The sequence below is a fragment of the Talpa occidentalis genome, unplaced genomic scaffold (assembly GCF_014898055.3).
Source record: "Talpa occidentalis isolate TD23 unplaced genomic scaffold, MPIMG_talOcc4v2.1 talOcc4.14, whole genome shotgun sequence".
In the NCBI taxonomy this organism is placed as follows: Eukaryota; Metazoa; Chordata; class Mammalia; order Eulipotyphla; family Talpidae; genus Talpa; species Talpa occidentalis.
The window spans coordinates 38,113,525-38,136,921 of NW_023601433.1; the positions used below are offsets into that span (position 1 = coordinate 38,113,525).

Consider the following 23,397-nt stretch of genomic DNA (forward strand, 5'->3'; position numbering starts at 1 on the left):
CAGGGCGCAGTGTGAACATGCTGTCATTGGAATGACTAAACTGAAGTGGGAATGGTGGAAAAAGAACCAGCTTCCAGAAAATTCCTCAGAGAAAAACTGAAATATGATGGCAGCATGATGCAGCAAAGGGCTCAGGCTACTACAGCCAGGTGTCCTACAGTTACGACTTTGAGGAAGTCGCGACCAAAACACAACAAGGGAAGATATTTTAGTAGCTACTGAGATTATCAGATATTCTGGCCAAATATCTAGTTCTCATTATTCTTCTGATATTGTTTTCTCACCCCCCTTTTAGGCTCATGGATGCAGCTTCCAGTTCAATGGGGGCCTCCTGTTTCTGAAAAGAGAACTAGGCTATCTCAGAATCTAGAGGTATAAAGGCTGTGTTTCAGCTGTCACATTTGGATATATCGTGGATACATATGCCCATGGCCTTTCCAATTTCCCAGTGTGATGCAAATGAACACTGTATGACAGGTAAACAGAGCGCTAAAGTGCAAAGTACAACTCTTATTTATAGATCAAACACCTGCCATCAATTTAAACAGTAGTTATCCAACTTGAAAGTTGAGCAAGAGACTGAATGCCCCCTTGAAGCAAGTAATTTTGAAGCAGCAGTTCATGTATACAGATGTGTTTAAAGCCTACTTCAGAATGCTGTAATTATCATCAAAAAGGCAGATTCCATTAAATATCTGTTATGCTGTTAGTATCTGTACTCTTAGACAGATTTGAAATGTTGAAAGTCTTAGGTTTCTTAACACTATACTTTTAACATTATTTCTGTAAAGGACTGGGGCTTAGGATCTTCAGAATTTAGAAAACCATCTGAACAGAGGTTTTTGGGAACAGCTAATGAGATGATTTGACTGTTGCTGTCATTTTGTCTTTTCAACCACAGTACTATTTCCAGCCTCTCTCTCTACCAGATACGTAACAAAATTAATATTTGGAAAGAACTATCTTCCCAAACACAAATAAATGAAGAGTGAACACATCTTTAATCACCAGTTATAAGCATCATTTCTTGAATGTTAAAAATCAGTGACCTGTTATATATGAGCTTTATGGATATTATTCCATTAGTACTTTTGATGACCCCTGGAAGGTTAGTGTTAATATCCTCATTATACAAATCATGGGAACTGAGGTTCTGCAAGGTGGGGCTGTTTCCAAAGGCGCTGTTCCTTCTACTACATCACACTAACTTAGAAAATGCCCCTTCTTCTTTGCACAGGTTCATTCAAAGCTGATCTCCCACTTACAGGGACCTGTACTATCATTCTGGAAATGGGTCATAGACTATTTCCAATAACTTGAGATTGGTTTGACCTCTGGGATATCAGTTAGTCACAGACTGAATCGACTGCAGGCCCCACCAGTCACATGCCTGGACATGTTATTTACTTTGATAGGTCTTTCTTCTCTTCCAGAAAATCATCAGAATGGACTAGAGAACTTTCATAGTTTCTTTTCATTGTAAGATCTGTGTATCTCTGAGACTGATTGCTTCAACCTCTGCAACGATGAGGACAGGCTTTTACTCAGAAGGGCCTGCACTCTTTCAGTTCTTTGAATGTGATGGACCCTCTTCATAAAAGAGCTATTGTCGGATTTGCAATACCCAGCCTGTATCACCAGGTACCTCAGTTGCTGTTTGATGAATGAATGGACAAAGGGATGAATGTACGGTCATGTGTATAATTTTACAGTGCTGATAGAGGGTGTACTAAACCAGCACTGTGTTCTAAGTTGCCTGCTTTGTGACCAACATAACCACAGTCCGACTCAACCCTGAATTTTCTGGGAAACCCTGCTCCACGCCAGTTCAAGGGTACCAATCCATTATCAAAGTAACCTGACAGAGAGCATTCCCATATTCCTATGACCTAAGGCAAATCAGACACTCACCCAGTAATAGGAATAAAAAAGAAATGCTGCTTACCCAGAGGGTGGGGTGAGAGAGATGCACTTCATCATTTATCAGGATATGATAACTAGTACCTTCTTCCCTCTTTTGGTAAAGATTACTGTGAATGAGTGGATCTCATTCAATAGTCAAGAGTCATAGATGACTGGATCAAGAAGATGTGGTGCATATACACAATGGAATATTACTCAGCAATCAAAAAAGATAAACTCATACAATTTGTAGCAACATGGATGGTGCTGGAAGGGATCATGCTCAGCGAAATAAGCCAGAAAGAAAAAGAAAAATACCGGATGGTCTCACTCATAGCAGGAATCTAGAAAACCTAAATAAGGGACCAGGAAAAAGACTAATTATAATAAAGTAAAAATCAAAATCAACAAGCAACTATAAACCAGAGACACACTACGGGGGGTGGGGGCGGGGGGAGGAGGGATTGGGGTCAACATAAGGGGGGTGCAATTGTATGGGGAATATAACCAAGATGAAAATGCATACATTGTGCAAAAATGAAAAATGATGCAAAAAAATATAAAGTAAAATAAAGAAATACAAAAAAAGAATAATGATGTAAAAAAATATAGAAATTAAAAAAAAATAGAGAGTAAGAAAATAGTCAAAAAAATAGTCAAAATTGATGTGAGGAAGGAACGGAGATGCAGTTAGGGTACGGAGGAAGGAGAAGGGGCAGAGGCCTTGTAGTGGGGACTGCTTCTTTCACTGGGAAAGATTCCCTTTGATAAAACAGACATGGGTCAATATGTTATAGGACAGGGAGAGGGGCAGCCCAAACCCCGCAAACCTGCCTATTCTAAATGGGTTCTGCCATCCGCCGCATCAACACAAAACATATGAGACTTTAATGGGAAGGAACTTTAATAAAACTAGGAAACAATACAGGTAAGGCAAAGAGTCTAGTGTCTAAATGAAGCACCCAAAGTTACCCGTCCCCTCGTGGGTAAAACTCCATCCAAATGGGATTGGCCCAGAGCAAGGCCCCAAAGCCTGCCACAAGTCTACAGCATCTTCCAGTGGGGACCCACAGAAAAGGGCCAGAAACAACCAGACAAGCCCGGAAGGAAAAGAGCAAAATCAACATCAAGATAAAAGCTGCCATTGTCACCTCCCCATGGGTCTCACCCACATCTGTGTCACCACAACCAAAAGACAAGCGCAGTTTCTTCACGTGTCTCTAGGCTCCATGCGCCTCCTCCAGGTCTCCTGGCTCCATCCTGCTTCCTTCCTCAGTCTCTTCTCCAGCTTCTCCTCTTCCTGCTCAGCTCCACCCTCCCTTGGGTGGGGCAGGGAACCTCCCCCTTTCCTGGGGACCACCCTGTTACAAATATACAACCGGAGGCGCAAACCTCCCTCCCCTAGGCTCAAGTTCAGCAGTTGGTCTCAAGATAAAGAATCCAGGGCCTCCCCTGGTGGCGCAGTGGTTGAGCACTGGGCTGCGAAGATGCCCGCAGCCTCTGCAGCGCGGGTTCTATCCCCCGCCACCAGTGAGGGTTCCACATGGCCCAACAGACCTCTCCGGCTGCACCCGCTGCTCCCCTCAGCAGTGTATTTCTTCATCAGTCTGCCTGTTCTGTTCCCCGCTCTGGCTCTGGTGAATTCTCTCACCCTCCCACGCTTCTGACTGTACCCAGTGCTTATATGAATGAATGAATGAATGAATGAATGAATGAATAAATCTTTAAAAAAAAAAAGATAAAGAATCCAAATTTGTCAGTGAGGGAGACTCCATAGATAGAAGAATCACACTTTAAAGACTGCAGGGAAGGAAGCTATTCCCTAGCCTAAGGGCACTGGAAGAAGTACAAGGATATTAATTATCTGAAAAGAGATAGCTAACAAGGGCTTAACAAGGCAAGCCCCAGTCTAAACTAATCTACTCAACCTTTATGGCAAGGCTAAGGACTAGATGCATAATGTCTCTGCAAGTCAAAGACTTTATTGTGATTTCCAGGAGTTTCACAAGTCTCCAGATAAGACCAGCAAGCTGGGGTAAGGCCCTAGAAACCACACAGAATAACAAAGAACTGGGACTCATTTCCTCATGAGAAAGGCAAAATTTAGAGTTATTACAAGTTTAGATGTAATAAACACCTAAATTGCTCTTTCATGTAGGTTACCTCATAGAATCTAAGCTATATGTAGTTGAATCACTGGCACAAAATGAGCTAAAATATAAATAGTAGTTACTTTTAGGTGATGGAATTTTTGGTGGATTTCTTCATTGCTTCACCTTTTTGTACATTTTTTTTTTAAAAAAACAGCATGGCAGCATAACTTTGATAATGGGGGGAAAAGGAAAATAAACAGAAGTCCAATTGCTATCCTTACGCACTGTGGAAACTACATAAAGGAATGTAAGTCAACGTTAGTGCACTTACTGTCTAGCAAAGGAGCAAAACACGACTATTAAATGAACTATTAAATATGATTTGAGCTACAGTTCGAGAAAAAGCACTCAGATTTCTGGTACCCTTCTGCTTTAAATGGAAACAATTTAATAATGTCATTCATAGCTATGTCCAATTATCCCAGCCATTGTCTTCAAAGAAATATTAGAAAATTAAGATGGAAAAATTTGTGAGGGAGCAGCACGTGTAACAACAGATATAGCTCAGCTTTCAAAAAGAAGATTCCTTCTTTCTTGATCTACTTTTTAATTGGGGGCAGAAAGAGAACTCTATTGTTATACCACCTACTTGTTTCAAAGTCTTGTCCTTCTAGTACTGAACATGTGTAGCCCCAGGGACCCGTGAAATGGCTGCTGCTGTAGGATTTCATTTAAACGGCGCATTTGATCTTTTGTGCTGAGTGACTGGCATTGCTGAGGAGCTGCTCTTTCTAAAGGACGTGAGGTCACTTGACTTGCACGGCTCTGCTAGCAACTCCATTAAAGAACACACTTGGGATCTTCCCCCGACAGGATTTTGGAATTCCCAACAGGTATGCTTTTCTCAGCTTCCAGAATTTCCAGAATGACCTTATCCCACACACACTCTACTGGACTCCCAGGACATACTCCTCACCAGGACGTTCCATTAGTGCTGAGGATAATGCAGGGTAAGCAAAGCTCACAGAAGTTGGCAGGTTAGATAAAGTCAGAGCAGGACAATGGTCTTGATCCCTACTCCAAGCAAATAACTTCACGACCTCCACCACAAAGAGCTTCATGGTAAGCCAGCCAGCTACTGCCTCCCGATAGAGGGATCTTCAATGTAAGAAACAGATGATGTTCTTCTAGCCAAGACCCCCAACCCGAAGCCAAGGCCTCCCTCCAAGACATGCAGGGATGAATACTCTGTTTGCAGCTCAGAATTCCCACTGGCTTGCCAGGTGTTACAGCTCTGGTTTGGAATGTGCTCCAGTCTCTCCTCTAAAGTTATAAATAGATTCAAAACCTGGCTACAAGAATCTGGGACCCCAGCATTCCTTCTTACCCACAAACCATACCCTAACCAGAACAAAACCCAGAACTGCAAGAAACCATACCCTAACCAGAACAAAACAGGCACAGACACAGGAAGTTATTTTAGTGAATGGGATACCACAGCGGCAGAGCCCAGAGGAGCAGCCAATTAACTCTGTGTTCATTAATATTCACACTCTGTCTCCCACCCAAGGGTGCATGTGGACCCTGCTACTTACTGTGCTTTTCTTCTACTCCATGCACCATCTCCACAGTTATCCAGTCTCAGCAGCACACTCTAATTTTTCACAAAGTGTAGTTTATGGATAATTTATTGATACATCAGAACACTTGAGAAATAATCACCTATGGGTTCCAGATCAATCAAGTGGGGCAGGGCCTCAGGCCTCTGTTTGACCCCTCAGTGATCCTGAGGCATACGAAAATTTGAGCACCCAAGAAAGTACTCAGATTCTGCAGTCAACAGCAAACAGACAGATGAGTGGGGGCTACTTGGTCCCAGGAGCACCCCCTCTGTGTGGTTGCTTTCCTGCTTAATGACATTAGAACACCTTTCCTAGGTAAGGGCAGTAGCAAAATGGCACCTCTCTTGCCCTTTATAGTCTACCAAATTTTTCTACAGTTGTTGTCTCACTGCATTGACCCCTCTGAGGTAGGGATTAGAATCCTGTTTCCCACATTTAGATATTATGTGCCCTGAAGATGCTGCACAACCTGCTGCTAAGAAGAACTGAGGCACTGAACCTGGTGTAGTGCAACCATCTCAGGCCGGGTAGGTTCATCATCAGTTCAAGCAGCCTCTTTGTTGTCTTAGCTGTTTTCATGACGTTCTCCACTGTACTTTGCCGTACTCCACCGCCACTCCACACCACGCCACTCCACACCACTCTCGTTCTGCTGCTTATTCTTTGCTGCTTCCACCACTGCTGCTTGTTCTCACTCTGCTGGCATCCCTGTGACGCCGCCCTTATAAGACTAGTCTCTCAGACCAGCAGCACCCAACTATGCATGCCCACACACTACTCCAGGTGCCCGCCATCAGGCATGCGTGTAGGACTGCAAAGATCCATCATTGATGCTAATGGCGGAAGGGTGGAAAATTTCGATAATTTTCAGTTACCCTACACCTGGATTTAATGTGTCCAAACCTCATTTCCCCTCTTTTTGTCAGGGTTGCCTTCCACTCTCTATTGTAGCCGCCCCACAGAGTTTCCTGCTCTTTGTCAAAGACATTTTTACACCTGTGGCAGAAAGCACATCAAAAAAAAATTCTCCACGCTCCTGGTGCTGCTTGTGTGCTCGTTCGGTGCAGACCTGGTACCTCTTTTGAGAAGCGGCAGCTGAGGAGACTCCGGCGCTCACCATGGCCGACGAAAAGCCCAAGGAAGGAGTCAAGACTGAGAACAACAATCATATTAATTTGAAGGTGGCGGGTCAGGATGGTTCTGTGGTGCAGTTTAAGATTAAGAGGCAGACACCACTTAGTAAACTAATGAAGGCCCATTGCGAACGACAGGGTTTGTCGATGAGGCAGATCAGATTCCCATTTGACGGGCAACCAATCAATGAAACAGGCACACCTGCACAGTTGGACATGGAGGACGAAGATACAACTGATGTGTTCCAACAGCAGACAGGAGGTGTCCACTAAAAAGGGAACCTGCTACTTTACTCCAGAACTCTGTTCTTCCAGACCAAGAAGGCATTCTCAATTAGAAAACCGCAATTTGGTTCCACCACATCCTGACTACTACAGTATAGCTTTCTCTATTCTTTCATTTTCCCCTTCCCCTTTCCTTTATTGTACATAAAGTAACTGGTGTATGTGTACAAGCATATTGCATTTTTTTTTAACTAAATGGCCAACGGTATGTTTTGATCGACACCAAATGGAGATGGGACGGGGAAAAAAATATTGATTCTGTGAATACACCCCCTTTCTCCACCAGTGGCATGCTCATTCAGCTCTTATCTTTATATTCCAGTAAGTTATTTTGCTCTCAATATTTAACAAAAAAAAGAACAACATAAAAATTCTTGCATACCTTGTTCAATTGGAGAATTTTAATGTTTTTCATTTATCATTGTAAAACCAAGGACAATTTTATAACTTTTTTGTACATAGCTGTTACATGTAGGGCAATCTGTCTTTAAGCAGGGATAAATTGCTCTAAAACAAGTGAATCCTAGATAGTTTTCCCTTCAAGTCTAGCGTCTTGTTGTTTAAATAAACTTCTTGTTTAAAATGAAAAAAAAAATCTCCAATGAAAGACCATCTTCAAATCCCTGCCAGCAAGGGGCTGAGTCAAAGAGATGCTTAATAGAAAGAACTGGACGGTGATGGCGACATGTGGTCCTGTCCATCCAGGGTGAATGGTAGGACGTGCTCAGACACTGAGAGAGCAAAGGGTTTTCCATCCCCTGCCTCCCTAGTAATCACACTCTGTCTGCCATGCCACAGACACGAGAGCTCTGATGAGGGAGAGCTCAGTTCTGTGGGGTGAAATCTAGTGATGGAGGCCAGTGGCTTCAGAAGAGTGGGACCAGACAGTGTTCAAAAGGGAACAGAGCCAGATAAAGGAAAGGTATTTTGAGGGTCCAACTCATACACATCTTCTTCTCCCTGCCCCATCTTCTTTAGGGCAATTGTCAAATCCAAAACCCATTTTTCTTTCTCGCTCCTTCCCACCTTGCCCCGTTTCTAAGCTTTTCAGTTCTCTTCTTCTGTCCCCCCATCCCTAACCCCCCATCTCTCTCTCTCTCTCTCTCACACACACACACTCACTCACTCACACACACACACACACACACACACACACACACACACAATCTTTTTCTAAGTCTGAGGCCTCCGTGCCAGGAGAAGCACTTTTTAGAAAGCAATGCGGTAAGAGGAAATAAGCGCATGTGTCCTTTAAAACTCAAACATTAAAACTTGGTGCTGCACATTGTAGCAATTTACTGGGCCAACTGCTTTGTCCAGGCAGAGCTCCCATTCACGTCAGCCATCTCAGCAGGATTTATCATATTCAGCCATATGGACACTTTTCATAGATGTTCACTCAAGAAGCTCTCGCTATTCCTGCTTCTACTTTGTTGACTCTCTCCATCTGCTTTTTCCCCAAGTCATTCACTTCAGTTGCTGGGTAACCTTTCAGAGAAATCCATAAGACAGGGACTTCTGCTCTCTTATCTGATGACGAGAGGACAACAGAAGAGTAACCATGCCTAATGAGGAAAGAAAATTGGAAGAACGTCTCTGATTCAGTACCAAACTTGCTCTAGGATAAAACTGCACTGTACCCAAAACTCTGGCAGGGCACCAGGGACTGTGGGGTAGGCAAGCTTCCCGGATTCAGCTTCTCACACTTGACTGTGCGTGAGGGGAAGAAGTGTGCTGCCAGGGAAGCAGTGAGCAGGACATAGCAGGGCCCAGATGACAGCAAGCATCAGCTCTTCACTTACAGACTCAAAGGCCCAGGGCCACATATGTTGTTGCACATCTACTTCCTCTCGCATTCATGGCTACCAGAAGTTGAAGGTTCCATAACCTTTAATCACAGCCAACTTGTCAGAACTGTCTGAAAGCACCTAGGCCCTTCAGCAATGCCCTCTGAAAGCAGGGAAGCAGGTCAAGCGCCTTGTTCCGCTTGGCGCTGCCTCAAAGTATCTTGCTCTTCCTACAGTTTATCCAAATACCAGTCAGCACTGAGACAAACAGAGGCACTACTAGCAGAGTCTCTCTTCCACGCTGGGCAACCAAAAGTTTTGCTAAGTAAATGAGTGGGCAGTGGAGGAGATGGAAGGATGAACGAGAAGGCGGCACCCTTCTCTCAAGCTGGTGAGCACTCACTGAGTAACCTCTGAAAAGGAAGACCCACTCAGTCAGCAGCCGGGATCTGGCTGTGTGATTCTTAACAGGAGTCTATAAAAGAAGCCCTGGACACAGTGTAATACCACATTGTCTAAGACAGACATTAAAGGAAGAAACTCGACCATCTGTGCCAGCGTTTGTTACCCATCACCCTTAGGAAGCTTTTCCTACTTCTCTACTTTCTCCTAAACTTGGAAACCCATAGAAGCTTCAAATAGCCTGCTCTAGAAGACGCCACACCTTCTTCAGTCTGCGAGGTTCTCTTAGTTGTTCCTGCCTCACCTGGTCCCAGATCGAGAAGGAGGTTCTACTACTTGAAGTCACTGGAATGAGATCTGTAAGTGGCTGTATTAGTCTCCTTGGGCCAAATACAAAATACTAGAAGGCGGGTGGCTTAACAGTAGTTAGTGCTTAAAGATCTGGGGGCCGGGAAGTACAAGATCAAGGTGTCAGCTGATTCAGTTCTCGATGAGAGCCCTCTTGCTGACTCGCAGATAGCCAGCCTCTTGCTGTGTCTTCCCACACTAGGGAGCTTTCTGGTCTTGTTCTGGTTCTCATCATGAGAGCCTCATTTTCACGACCTCTTCTAAACTTAATTACCTCCAAAGGTCCTACTTATAAAAACCATCACATTGAGAAATAGTTTCAAAATATGAATTTTGGGGGTTCAGTCCCAAATGGCAGTCTCTTCTCATGACTCACCTCCCCATCTCCAGGTAAGAAAGGGCTAATAAGGTGAGACAAGAACATGCTCGGCCCTCTCTGAATATCTTGTCTTCTATGCAGTTTTCCTAGTGCCTTTGGATCTATCTTTCTCTTACCTCTTCCATGAGACTGGACATCACTTTGAGAGGAATAAATGATAAGAGCAAGAATTCATAACATATGCCTGTTACTCTAAATACATTTTCATTTCACTGTGAGATGGAAATGAATTGTTCCTATTTTACAACTACAGAAACTTAAAGTTCAGATGAATTAAGTAACTTACCCAAGGTCACTGCCCCAGTAATGGCATATTTGGGATCACAACTGATGTCTCTTTATAAAACTCCCCATAACGTTCCCCTTAACGACTCTCCCCTAAAGGGAGGAACCTACTCTTTCTTAGTTATTTTTATATCTATGCTTTTCCTGAAACTGGATATCCCTGAGTGCAAGTCTAGGGGCATGACCAGCTTCTCACCCCAGCAGGGGTAGGGCACACCAGTTTTGTTGGGGTTCAGGCCTCTGCTTTAGCCCACTGCCTGTGGGTGTTCCCCCTACTCTGGCTCCAGCACATGCCAGGCTGCAGACTAACACAGGCAGTGGCTGCAAAAGCACTGCAGCAGCAGTAGCAGGTGCAGGCGTTTCCTGCTCCCTGCCTTAGCATGCCCTTCCCCCGAAGTTTCAGCAGCATCCACTTGAGAGCGGGAGTGGACACTTCCCTGCTGCTGCCCCCAGTACTAGCGGCCCTGCTGGGACTCTGCCAGCAGCCCAGAATGCTGTGGGCACCACCAGGTCACTCTGAAACCTGCAGGTGGAGGGGGCAACAGCAGGAGTGCTCTGTTGCTCCAGGGCGAGCAGCCCCACCGGGGCTGTAGTGACAAAATTTCCATGTCCCAGAGCAAGTTATTCCTGGGATCCCACAGTAGAGGCCCAAGGAGTGCCAGGCCAACATGACAGGCTCCCAATGAAGTCCGCCCTGTAGCAGCTGGGACCCATGTCCAGTCCTGCTGCAGGCCCTATACCCCTTGCATTGTTACATGTGGCTCTGCTGAAGGGGCAATGGGTGCAGTGTGGCACCAGTCCCACTGAGGCCAGCTCCTGTAGTGGCTCCCCAGAGCCCACTGGTCCAGAGCCTGCCCAGACCTCCATGTAGGTGGGTCAGGGCATATACCGGGGCTGTTCCTTTTGTATCTAGTTCCTGGATGATAAATGGATCAATCAGGTCAAGCTCTCCAGCTGTCAGTCAAGGGCTTACCCTTATTATTCAGATCAAAAATTCAACAAACTGATTGGTGCTTAATGGCACCAATCAAATGCCTAGGATGAAAACTGATCCAATCAGGTTTGTAGGGAGGAGGACCCTGAAGAGGATATAAGGCCCCAAATTGATTCATTCAGCAGATGGCATTCAAAAAAGAAATGGAATAGACAAATTCTGTGGGACTCAGCAAATCTCTGCAGACCTGCAGAACTCAGCAGATTTTAGGACTTCCACAGACCAATGCAGAGACCCAGCTGCTACACCTGCCTCCAGCCCTGCCTCTGACATCACCCACAAGGGGTACTACCATCAGCCTTGGCCTATGTCTCAATGAGTTATTGGCTATTGGTTCACACCAAGAGCTCACGAATAGCTGTGGCACTGGTGTCTCTGACACCACCTCCTGGTGACTGGTGCTGATCAGTATTACTGATTGGTGACCAGCACTCTGTCCAGCCCCCTTTGAGAGCTGTCCACCACTCTGGTTCCCTGGCACCGTCTCCTGGTGCTGTTGAGTCTGTTGCTGTCTGGTCTGGCATCTGGTGCTGTCCATCCCAGCCTTCAGACTATTGCTGCAGGTGGCTGTGGTATCACCTCAGTGTCCCCTCCCACGTTCACCTCCAGCTGCCACCCTGAGTTGGACATTGGTCCACTGCATATCAATGTGCCCCCAGCTCTAGGCCCTCATTGACAGGACAGCACCACAGCAGCCTTTGCTGGGGGCTGCTGGGCACCGTGGGCACTATCTGGATGAGACAGCCAGGCACATGTGGCCTTAGAAACTTTCCCCCCAGTCTCCTGTTGGTTAAATAAACCCCAATGTAGTTGCCCCCCGAGCCTGAGTGGTCTTGCACTTGTCAGCACACAAGTGAGAACCCGTAGACAGTGACCAGTCCCTCACCTTGGCTCCGTTCTTGGCATTCTTTTCAGTACTGTTTTAGCATTGTTTTACTACCATTAGCATCCAGCACAGTGTTTTATAAATTACTTAAATATTTATTAAATGAAAATTAAAGAAGATGCATCCTAACAATACATTTACTCTACTAGGCTTATTTTTCTTTAAGTGCACACTCACTGATGTTAAGTATATTCTCATTGTTTTGCCACACATCTCCAGAGCTTTTTCATTGTGCAAAACTGAAACTCTATATCCTTTTAACAACTACCTATTCCCCCTTCTCCCAGCTCCTCGAAAGCACCATTTTACTTTCCATTTCTATCAGTTTGGCTACTTTAGACAGTGTGTCTAAGTGAAAGCATACACATTTCTCTTTTTGTGACTGTCTTGTTTCACTTATCATACTGTTCTCAAAGATCATTTGTATTCTAGCATATCAGAATTTCCTTCCTTTTTATGACAGAATAATATCCCCTTCAATGTTCCAACAGGTTTTTCTAAATGCTGTTTTCTTCCCCTCCTTTAATTCAACTTCACTTACAGAAAAGCTTTATTAAGAAGAAAACAGCACTCACACTGTTCTAATCTGTCCTGTTACACAGTCCTCAAGCAACCCTTGAGAGCCATTATTGTGATCTACAAAGAAGGAAATTAAGATTTGGAAGGGTAAGTACACATCGAGGTCACCCAGCTTCCAAGTGCAGCAATGTGCATCTCTCAGACTTCCCCAGGCCACTCTGATTCTACAGTCTACTGCCTATCATTAGTCCTTACTTCCTGTCATGAGTGAGTAACAGACAGGGATGCCAAGGATGCATGAGGCAATACCCAAGGGCAACTTCTGGACAGTTGCCGAGTTGGGATGAGCACTTGACTCCTGGCCTCCCATCCCATCAGGATAGTCCCCATCTGCATGACCTGCACACGTGACCTCTCACCCAATCCAAATCCAATGCTTTCAGAAGGTCCAGATCAAAATTCTCTTCTTCCAAATCAACTGAATGTTCCCAATGACATTCCTTGTACTTTGTTTCTCCTTTGCTTGCAAGGTGAATTCAGTTGGGTACACATGCTCATCATTAGCAGTATATACTGCTGTATGATCCTCCAAGGAGGGATATATGCCTCTGATTGCAGCCCAGGGAGATAGCCAGCACCTGTTAAATGCTTTTTGACCAAAAGTACCATACAACAACGTAATTTGAGAGCTGGATGGGCCCATAGGGAACATCCGGCTTAGCATTCTCATTTTTAAGATGACAAATTGGGACCCAGAGATGCAAAATGACTAGATTGGTTACAGAGCTAATTCATGACTGGTCTGGAACCAGGATTTTTGCCTTCTAGTTGGTCTTTGACCACTACTTCAGGTGCTGGGCCCCATCTAACCAGAATTCTTTAAAGATTTCTCTACATTAGAATTGTGCCTTAAGGCATTAAGTGTGCAGATGCAGGAAAGAGAGCTTGCACCCCAAATTTGGTTATTTTAAAGGGATACAAAAGTACTTCTTTCTTATTTCTGCAGGGAAAAAAAGATGAAAAGGAATATTGAACAGAAAGAAACGAATAAAGAATAAGGCAAATTCCCACCCCTTACCCAGATAGATATTAAATAACTGAAATACAAGACAGGTTCTCCCGGTCCCTCACATCTGCCCCGGCTCCCAACCCCAATATTGCTTGCTCCTATGGAAGGCCAAGGAGAATGCAATTCTCTCCAGCATAAAATGTGAAAATTTAGAGCATGGCATTAACATTTTATGACCTCAAAATTCTTTATTAAATTAACTTTATTAAAGGATCACTGGTTCTTTAGTACCTTAAAGATAATTACAGCTTCTAGAAAAAATATATTCACCTCATTTGCAGGTTTTCTATATTGTCACAGCTACCCACATCCTCTTTCAACTACAAAGAAATCATATATTTCTATAGCTTTTTATAGGTCATAAAATACTTGAACACATTTTTAAAATGCATACCTTTCTAATAATTTGGGAGGATTATATGTTATTTACTCAGTCAATCAACAAATGCTTATTAAGAGCTTACTTGTGGGGCCACCCTGGTGGCCGAGGAGTTGGCACTGTCACTGCTATGGCCTGAGTTTGATGCCCCAGCCAGGGAACTAAGCCATATATGGTGCAGCAGACCTCGCCTGTCTTGCCCGCTGCTCCCCTCAGCAGTGTATTTCAGTCAATCTGCCTGTTGTGTTCCCCACTCTGACTCTGGTGAATCGTCTCACCACCCCCCCACACCTCTGGCCTACACCCCAGTTCTTGTATGCATAAATAGATTAAAAATTAATAAATAAAAATAAATATTTTTTTAAAAAAGATTTTGGGCCTCCCTGGTGGCGCAGCGGTTGAGCGCTGGGTTGCGAAGCTGCCCGCAGCCTCCACGGCGCCGGTTCGTTCCCCGGCTGCTCCCCGGCCACCAGAGGAGGGTCCCGCATGGCGGCAGACCTCTCCTGCCACCCGCTGCTCCCCTCAGCAGTGTACTTCGGTCCTTCTGCCTGCTCTGCTCCCCGCTCTGGCTCTGGTGAATTCTCTCACCCTCCCGCACTTCTGACAGTACCCAGTGCATGTATAAATAAATAAAAATTAAAAAAAAAAAAACGATCTTACTTGTGCTGGGCACTTTTCTAGGTCCTAGAGATGCAAAATTAAACAAAGCAGAGGAAGTTTCCACTTTCTTGGAGTTTATATTCCAATAACTACCCTTTCATGGATGGGGCAATTAGATTTGACCGAGACTTCAGTTAGTGAGTAAGAGGGCTGGGACTCAGACTAAAGTTTAAGAAGCCAATTCCAGCGCTTCAGACTCCAGCATATGCCTGTTTTATGTGATTAGGTGTTTATTTTTTCAGAAGTCAAGAGTCTCTGTATTCTCCTCCCACCTGTCCCTTACCAGTGGGATGCAACTGTAAGAGTAGTTAGTGACTATCTGAAAAAGGCTGTTTTGTTTTCTTAAAAGATGATGTATGATATATAATAACTGAAATCCACAGGAGATAGGGTTTGACCCTGCCTTATGCCTTATTCCAAAACAAAGATGAACTCAAAATGAATCAAGCTAAAACTATGAAATTCTTACAAAAGAACAGGCGTAAGTATTGTATTAACAAATCCATGAATACACATAGGGAATGGTTCCTTGGAAGTGATACCAAAAGTATGAGCAACAAAAGAAAACATAAACAAAATGGACATCATTAAAATTAAAACCTTTTATGGTTCAAAACAAAGTGAAAGGATAATGAACACAATGAGAGAAAATATTTGCAAATCTCATGTGTGATTATATATATATATATGAATAAAAACTCAATAATGGAAAGGAAACTGCTTAAAATATGGGCAAAGGATCAGAATAGACATCTCTCTAAAGAAGAAATACAAATGATCAATAAGGCAAATCAAAACCCTAGTGAGAGGGCCTCCCCAGTGGCGCAGCGGTAGAGCGCTGGGTTGCGAAGCTGCCCGCAGCCTCCACAGCAGCGCGGGTTAGATCCCCGGCCACCAGGTGAGGGTCCCACATGGCGCACAGACCTCTCCTGCCGCCCGCTGCTCCCCTCAGCAGTGTACCTCGGTCTCTCTGCCTGTTCTGCTCCCCGCTCTGGCTCTGGTGAATTCCCTCGTCCTCCCGTGCTTCTGACTGTACCCAGTGCATGTATAAATAAATAAATAAATCTTAAAAAAAAAAAAAAAAAAGCCCTAGTGAGATACCACTGCAAGCTCCACTAGGCTGGCTAGAATCAAAAGACAGACATAAAAAGTGGTGGTAAGGAAATGAAATGAGAACACTCATATAAAATTAGAACCCTAGTATAAAATTTTGCAGCAACTTTGAAGAAGTTTAACATAGAGTTACCATATGATCTAACATTTCCCAGTCCTAGATACTTGAAAGAAATTAAAACAAGTCCACACAAAAATTTGTGTACAAATGCTATAGCAGCATTATTATTTTTAATTTAATTTAATTTTATATATTTTATATCATTTTTCATTTTTGCACAATGTATGCATTTTCATCTTGGTTATATTCCCCATATAATTCCCACCCTCTTATTTTGACTCTAATCCCTTCTCCCCTCCCCCCCCAGTGTGTCTGGTTTATAGTTCCTTGTTGATATTGATTTTTACTTTATTATTATAATTAGTCTTTTTCCTGGTCCCTCATTTAGGTTTTCTAAATTCCTGCTATGAGTGAGACCATTCAATATTTTTCTTTTTCTTCTGGCTTATTTCGCATCCATGTTGCTGCAAATTGTATATCTTTTTTGATTGCTGAGTAATATTCCATTGTGTATATGTACCGCAGCTTCTTGATTCAATCATCTATTTTGGGGCATTTGGGCTGTTTCCATAGCTTAGCTATTGTAAATAGTGCTGTATAGCAGTGTAATTTTTAACAGCCAAATCATGGAAAGAACCCAAACATCCACCACCTCATAAATGGATAATGTGGTATATCAGTAAAATGTGGTATATCAATAAAGCAGAATATCATTTATCATAAAAAGAAATGAGCTACTAATATATGCCACAGTATGGGCAAGTATTAAAAATACGCTAAATGAAGGGAGTCAGTCACAAAAGTTCACATATTGCACTATTTCATTTACATAAGATGTCCAGAATATGTCATTCTAGAGAGACAGAAAACAGATTACTGCTTACCTACACATTACAGGGGTGGGGAGTGAGGTATGACAGCTAAAGCATACAGATCTGCTTTGGGGAAATGAAAATGCTCTGAGACTGACTACATAAAAACGATTGCTGCATAATTATAAAAATCTTTTAGTCATTGAGTTGTACACTTTATTTTTCCCTACCATAGCCCGCCCATGTACCCCTCCGCCACTTTCCCATACTCTTCCCTCTTAATCTCAGAGACCTTGTGGCATTTATTAATGTCCATTTGTTTTTGTAAGTATTTTACATTATTCAAGTGTGTTGTCTAAATGTCCAGTATTTGTTTTGTTTTTCTGACTTGCTTTATTACATATAATTCTCTCAATCTCCCTCCATTTTGTTGAAAATGGCCACATTTCATCATTCCTATGGATAGACAGTACTCCATAGTGTGGGTATACCACATATTCTTCATCTAGTTGTCTATTGGTGGACATTAGGTTGCTTCTATGTCCCCGCTATTTTGTCCCAGCTGTTCGCCACTCTGAACAGTGTACAATGTAGTTGTTTTTTTTATGTTTTCTTTTTTAAAAAGATTTATTAATTTATACAAGCACTGGGTACAGTCACAAGTGCGGGAGGGTGAGAGAATTCACCAGAGCCAAAGCGAGGAATAGAACAGGCAGACTGATGAAATACACTGCTGAAGGGAGCAGTGGATGCTGCAGGAGAGGTCTGTCGCATCACATGGGACCCTTGCCGGCAGCCGGTGATAGAACTTGAGCTGCAGAGGCTGTGGGCACCTTCGCAGCCCAGCGCTCAACCGCTGCGCCACCATGGGAGGCCGGAATGTAGTTGCTTTTGTGTGTGTGCGTGTGTGTTTGTGTGTGTGTGTTGATGGTTTCATATACTTTGAATGGATGCCCAAGAGTGGGATTATTGGGTTGCATGGTATTTCCATTTTCAGTTTTTTAAGGTAAGTCCAGACTGCTTTCCATAATGGTTGACCAGTTTATATTGTCTTCAGCAGAGTCACAGGATCCCTCCTTTTCTGCATCCTCTCCAACAAATTTATTGGAGGCCTTTTTAATATGAGCCATACAGGTGTGAGATAGCATCTCATTATGGTTTTAACCTGCATCTCTCCTATTGGAAGAAATGATGAACATTTTTCATATGTCTACTGACCTTCTGGAGATCCTCTCTGGAGAACCGTCTGTTCATATCTATTGCCCATTTATTAATTGGGTTGTTTGCTTTTCTTATTGAATTGTGTAGTTCTTTTTTATGTCTTGTATATGAACTCTTATCATATATTATGCAAATATTTTCTTCTGTTCAATAGGGTGTCTTTTGAAACTATTTGTATTTTCTTTCTCTGTGTAAAAGATTTTTAACTTGAGTGAGCCCCAATTGTTTATTTTCATGTTTATGTCCTGTGCCTTGAAGGTTGGGTGCCCAAAGACATCTTTATCCTTGATGTCATGGAACATACCACTTATGTTTTCTTCTATTTATTTTATTGCTGAAGTTCTTAAATCTTTAATCCACTTGGAGTTTATTTTTGTGTAAGAGGTTAGAGAGTGATCCAACTTCATTTTTCACATGTGGCTTGACTTGTACACTTTATTTTTTTAAAAGATTTATTTATTTATGTATACAACAGCTGGGGTACAGGCCAGAGATGTGTGTGGGTGGGGTGGTGAGAGGATCCATTAGAGACACAGTGGGGAAAAGAACAGGCAGAATGACTGAAATACACTGCTGAGGGGAGCAGCAAGCAAGGCAGGAAAGGTCTGCTTCGCCATATGAGTTGCTCCCTAGCTGGCCAGGATGGAATGCTTGCTGCAGAGGCTGTGGATTGCTTCACAGTGCAGTGCTTAACTCCTTGCACCATCAGGCAGGCCCCTGACTTGTACACTTTAAATGGGTAGATTGTATGATATGTGAATTACATTTCAATAAAGCTGTTTTTGTTTTGTTTTTTACATATGACACATACCCAAAGTGAAGATAAAATGAGAACCAGTGAAAAATGACCAGTAGCCATGTGTGTAAGTGAGCAGGTAACTGGCCTGGGCACCAACTTGTCTTTTGTTTTCTGAGAACCTACAGAAAATGCGTTTCTGGGGATTTTCTAGACCAAAAATTGTGACAGGGAGTAATCAACAAACATTGCCTGTGCTGCCAGAGAAAGCAGAATGCTTAGAGATGACTGATTTTCCCTGGCAACACCCAATTACAATTAAGATTTATAGTTCACCAGAGTGGGGCAAGCTGTATGCAGATTCACTAATCTTTCATTTGAGAGTGGCAACAGCTCTTTTTCAACCGGAAGAGACAGATATTTCTTCTTCCAGTCCAAATGTCACTTCCCACCCCTGCAATGCCTGCAGTGAATTTGAGAATTGGCATTTAGAGTGAGATGTGGATACTTGGTGGGTGGCCTCTTAGCACATAGCCCTGCCCCACTTTCCTCTTTACATCACAGGTGTTGGCCTGGTTTCTCTCACCACAAACAGCAGTATCAACAACATCATCCAAATTCCACACGCCTTTTAAACAAACTTGAGCTAATCCAAAGTAAACAATATTTGAACTTCAAAAGTCTGGGTCCATATGTTTGTGTGCACGACACATTCAATATTTTAGCCAGGGCACGCCTTTAGTTATTGTTTTCTATAATGATAGTTCTCTACCCTGTTGAGACCAATAAACAATTATCCTTCACAACAGAACTATACACAGGACCTCAAATGATGAATTAACTAGAATGCAGCTGCTCTGAATACAGCGATGAAACTCTAGCCATAACATAAGACATCTCTCTGATAAGTGCAATGGGTCCTCTCAGACCCTCCATCTATGACTATTTGGGGGCTAAATGTGTACCCCATAACTTCCTCTCTCTCTCTCTTTCTCTCTCTCTCTCACTTGTTATTCTGACACAGCAGGGGCCAGCTCTGCCCTTACAGCCTTTTCCCAGAAGAGCCATTAACAACTTGAAGTTTCCATCAGCCAGAAGCATACCTGTCACAGCCCACGTTACTACACTGCTCACACAAAGGTCGCCAATGTTGGGTGGTGTGTGACAAAGTATTTTTCATTTTGTTGAAGTTGTTTTCAATATTTTCTTGTTTTGCAGTGATCGAAGGTCAATTCTGGGGCAGGGAATTATATTAATAAAGCCTTTGTGAGGGGAAAGGGGAACTGATGAAATGACAACTTCAACCCATCACTGATGAAAGAACAGAAAACACTGCCACGTAAGGTTTTGTAGGCAAACAAACCCAACACTGGCCATTAATAAAATGGTGCTGATGCTGGAAAAGGCTGAGGAGAGAGAGAGAGAGAGAGAGAGAGAGAGAGAGAGAGAGAGTGTGTGTGTGTGTGTGTGTGTGTGTATCTGTGCGTGCGCGTGCCCATGTGTGCGTGTACTTGGGAGAGAGGAGAATCTTGGCTCACAATTAGGGAGTTTTGAATTGGACACTTTGTGTGACATCACCCAAGCACATATAAAAGAAGTAAAATTTATTTCTTCTCTCAGGGATAAATATGAATTTCCTCAAACTCCCTGTCTTTCTGGAAGAGGAAAGGAAGGTTTTTGCCAACCATGTGTACCTTCATGATTTTCAGCCTCATTTTCTAGTGAATGGGCACATTTGAGGCATCCTTAGCACATTCAAAGAATCTGCAAAGGATCTGCATGCCCCATCTGACCTAATGCCTGGCTCAATAATCAGTCAAGAGGTTGGGTCTCACTCTTCAGGATTCGCTTATATGGTGAGCACCTTTGAGTTCTGTAACCATTAATCAAATATATCCACATACTCATAGCCAAATTTAACAGCTACAATCATGCCAGTATTCAGCCTGAGAATTCCTCTTCTCTCAAATGGATATAGGATTCACTAAAAGGGTAGAGTTCTTTTACTCGTGTGCTCCATGGAAACACAGGGTTCCATGGGCAGTTTGGAAAAATGTATTCTACCTGCCTTATTCCAGGATTCTAAAATAGCATCAATTGTGAGTTTCCCATTGATTTAATAGCAGTTTTGGGGAGATGGGTAGAAATATCTGATTACAAGTACACAGATTTTTTAAAAGATATATTTATTTATTTTTGTGTAAAAGAACTAGGGTGTAAGCCAGAGGCGTATGAGGTAAAAGGATTCGCCAGAGACAGAGAGGGGAGCAGAACAAGTGAATTCACTGAAATATACTGCTAAGGGGAGCAGAGGGCAACACAGGAGAGATCTCCTATGCATATGTGGGTCAGCATCCTGGCCAGGGATTGAACTCAGGCCATAGAGGTGATAGCACTGAGACTTAACCTCTAGGCCACTAGGGAGGCCCAAGTATACAGATTTGTTTTTAAAATACAAGAGCCTATATTTACTTATATAGGTGCCTAAGCCTCTTGTAGTCATTATTACAGTTACAGTTTATATCTAATCACTCTTTGCCTTCAAAAGCCATTTTTTGACCTCTGGAAGTTATGTTAAATATCCTGTTGATAAAGTTGCCTTTTAGAAACTTTTCATGACCTTTGCCCTATCTTGCATCTTCAGGGTAAACATAATTTTGAACCCTATCAAGGAAGATTAGAGTTTTGTGTGCCTTTCTTTTTGATAAATTTATATTTTTAACACTTCCTTAACTGAGTATCAGGTCACTGGAAGGTATTAACTTCACTGGGATTTTTTGACAGATGCTTGGAACAGAGAGAAACTTCTTCATTATGAAAGAATCATCATTCAAGAACTAGCCACCATCTTCTCACTTCAAAGCTTTTATTAACTATTCCTAGAAATTTGGTGATTTCAACAGCCTCTAATTATACTACTGGGGTGTGACAAAAATTTTGTTTTTACAATGCTATTTCATAATAATCTTTTTTAAAAAAATATATGTTTTATTTTGGGCTAATTTTAGATTCAAGAAAAGTTGCAAAGATAATACAGAGAGTTCCCATAAACCCTTTTTCAGTTCCCTTGATGTTAAGATCTTACATTTCCAAGGAACATTTGTCAAAACTAAGACACTAGTGTTGGCCATTACTATTAACAAAACTCCAGACTTCATTTGGAGTTTATCAGTATTTCCACCAATGTTTTTTTTTTTTTGTTTGTTTGTTTGTTTTCTGTTCTGGATTCCAATTCGGGGACAAATTGTATTCAGTTTTCATGCCTCCTGGTCTCCTCTGGTCTCTGGCAGTTTTTCAATATTTCCTTGATATTCTTAAAGGGCACTGACCACATAGTCTGTACAATGTAGCCTGATAAAAGTTTCTTCATGACTACATGTTTTTTTTTTTTGGGGGGGGGGTTAATTTTTTTGTAAGAAATATCAGAGGGGACATGGTAGGCAGATACTTGCCATTAGTGGTGTTAACCTCCTTGGTTAAAATTTGTTCACCAGGTATTTCTACTGCAATTAACAATATTTATTTATTTATTTATTTAACATAACAATCTTTCCCAAGCATGACAAGAGGTAATGAAAGAATCTATATTAAGATTTAACCTGGTTGTGGGGACTACACTGAGAGGAGAAAGCATACATGGTACAAAAATGAATAACGATGTAAAATATATATAAAATTAAAATAAAAAAAAGACTTAATCTTGGTGAGATTGCTATTCCAAGAATGCACCAGAGGGGCTACTAGATAAAGAGGGCCTGGGAAGACTGGGTAAGTCCCTGTGTCTTGTGCAGGCTGGACAACCTCAACATAATGCACCCCCTGGGTTTGCACGGACCAGGATTTGGAGGAGAGTAAGGCAAGGGGGGGCGCCACGCACACTCACTCTCAGGGCCCTCCCTCTCAGGGCCTTCATCCTTGCACACCTACCCTGCCTCACCCTCGTCCTAGTTCCCATGCTGACACCAATTCTAAGACTAACTCTGGTGTTAGACACACCGCATAGTAAAAAAAAAGACATACTTTTTTACTTTAGAATCAAATGTAAATGTAAAGACTCTGGGACACCCTGTGGTACCTTATTTAACCCATGGTTTTCTCAAATTAATTTGATCAAAGAGACTGAAAAAAACTACTCTTATTAATACTCTGGGGCAAATAAGAGAAGGGGAGGCAGTGAACTGGGTCTTGCCACTTGGGTTCTGGACTTGAATCTGCCTCTTGTCCCATCTGCCTGATGGCAGCCAAGTTTCCTCATGGAGGAATGTCCTTCATCCTCAGGACATGCATCTGAGATCCCCGGTCACATTTCTGATGCATTTAAATGGACTTTTTTGACCTCTCGCACACCCCAGGGAAGGCTAGGCTTGCACTTTTGTGAGCTCTGAATGGATGAGCTGGCCGTCCTCAGGCAGTGGCTGACCCTTGTCAAGGCATCGGGGAGTAAAACACGGGCAGACAAGTGCTCAACGGACTCCACTGGAATCGTATCAGCTGCTCACTGCATCGCTGTGAAGGAGGATGGGCTGCAACCAAGCCATGATCGGGTGCTCCAGCCCCACTAGACTTCCTGTCTTTTAACTGTGTGTTTCATACAAGGCTTTAATAGAATGGACTTGTGTTCTCTGATACAGGCTCTGTAATGTCCTCTGAAAAACACTGTACTGGCAGGCTGGCAAGCTGAAAATCTAGAAGCCCTGATGGAGCAATCTTC

The 23,397-nt window shown here is 42.9% G+C and overlaps 2 protein-coding genes across 5 annotated transcripts in view; one reads left to right on the plus strand and one right to left on the minus strand.

Annotated features, from left to right (window-relative positions):
• Positions 1-23,397, minus strand: part of SMYD3 (SET and MYND domain containing 3) — a 768,831-nt gene that overhangs the window by 58,617 nt on the left and 686,817 nt on the right. The gene's annotated exons all lie outside the window — the stretch shown is intronic.
• Positions 6,655-7,615, plus strand: LOC119244541 (small ubiquitin-related modifier 2-like). The gene has a single exon (XM_037510321.2). It carries the CDS (start codon positions 6,736-6,738, stop codon positions 7,021-7,023), a length of 288 nt encoding a protein of 95 aa, XP_037366218.1. The 5' UTR covers positions 6,655-6,735; the 3' UTR covers positions 7,024-7,615.

Excerpts from the sequence above, each read along its gene's own strand:
- LOC119244541 (XM_037510321.2), top strand. The coding sequence starts at position 6,736 with ATGGCCGACGAAAAGCCCAAGGAAGGAGTCAAGACTGAGAACAACAAT.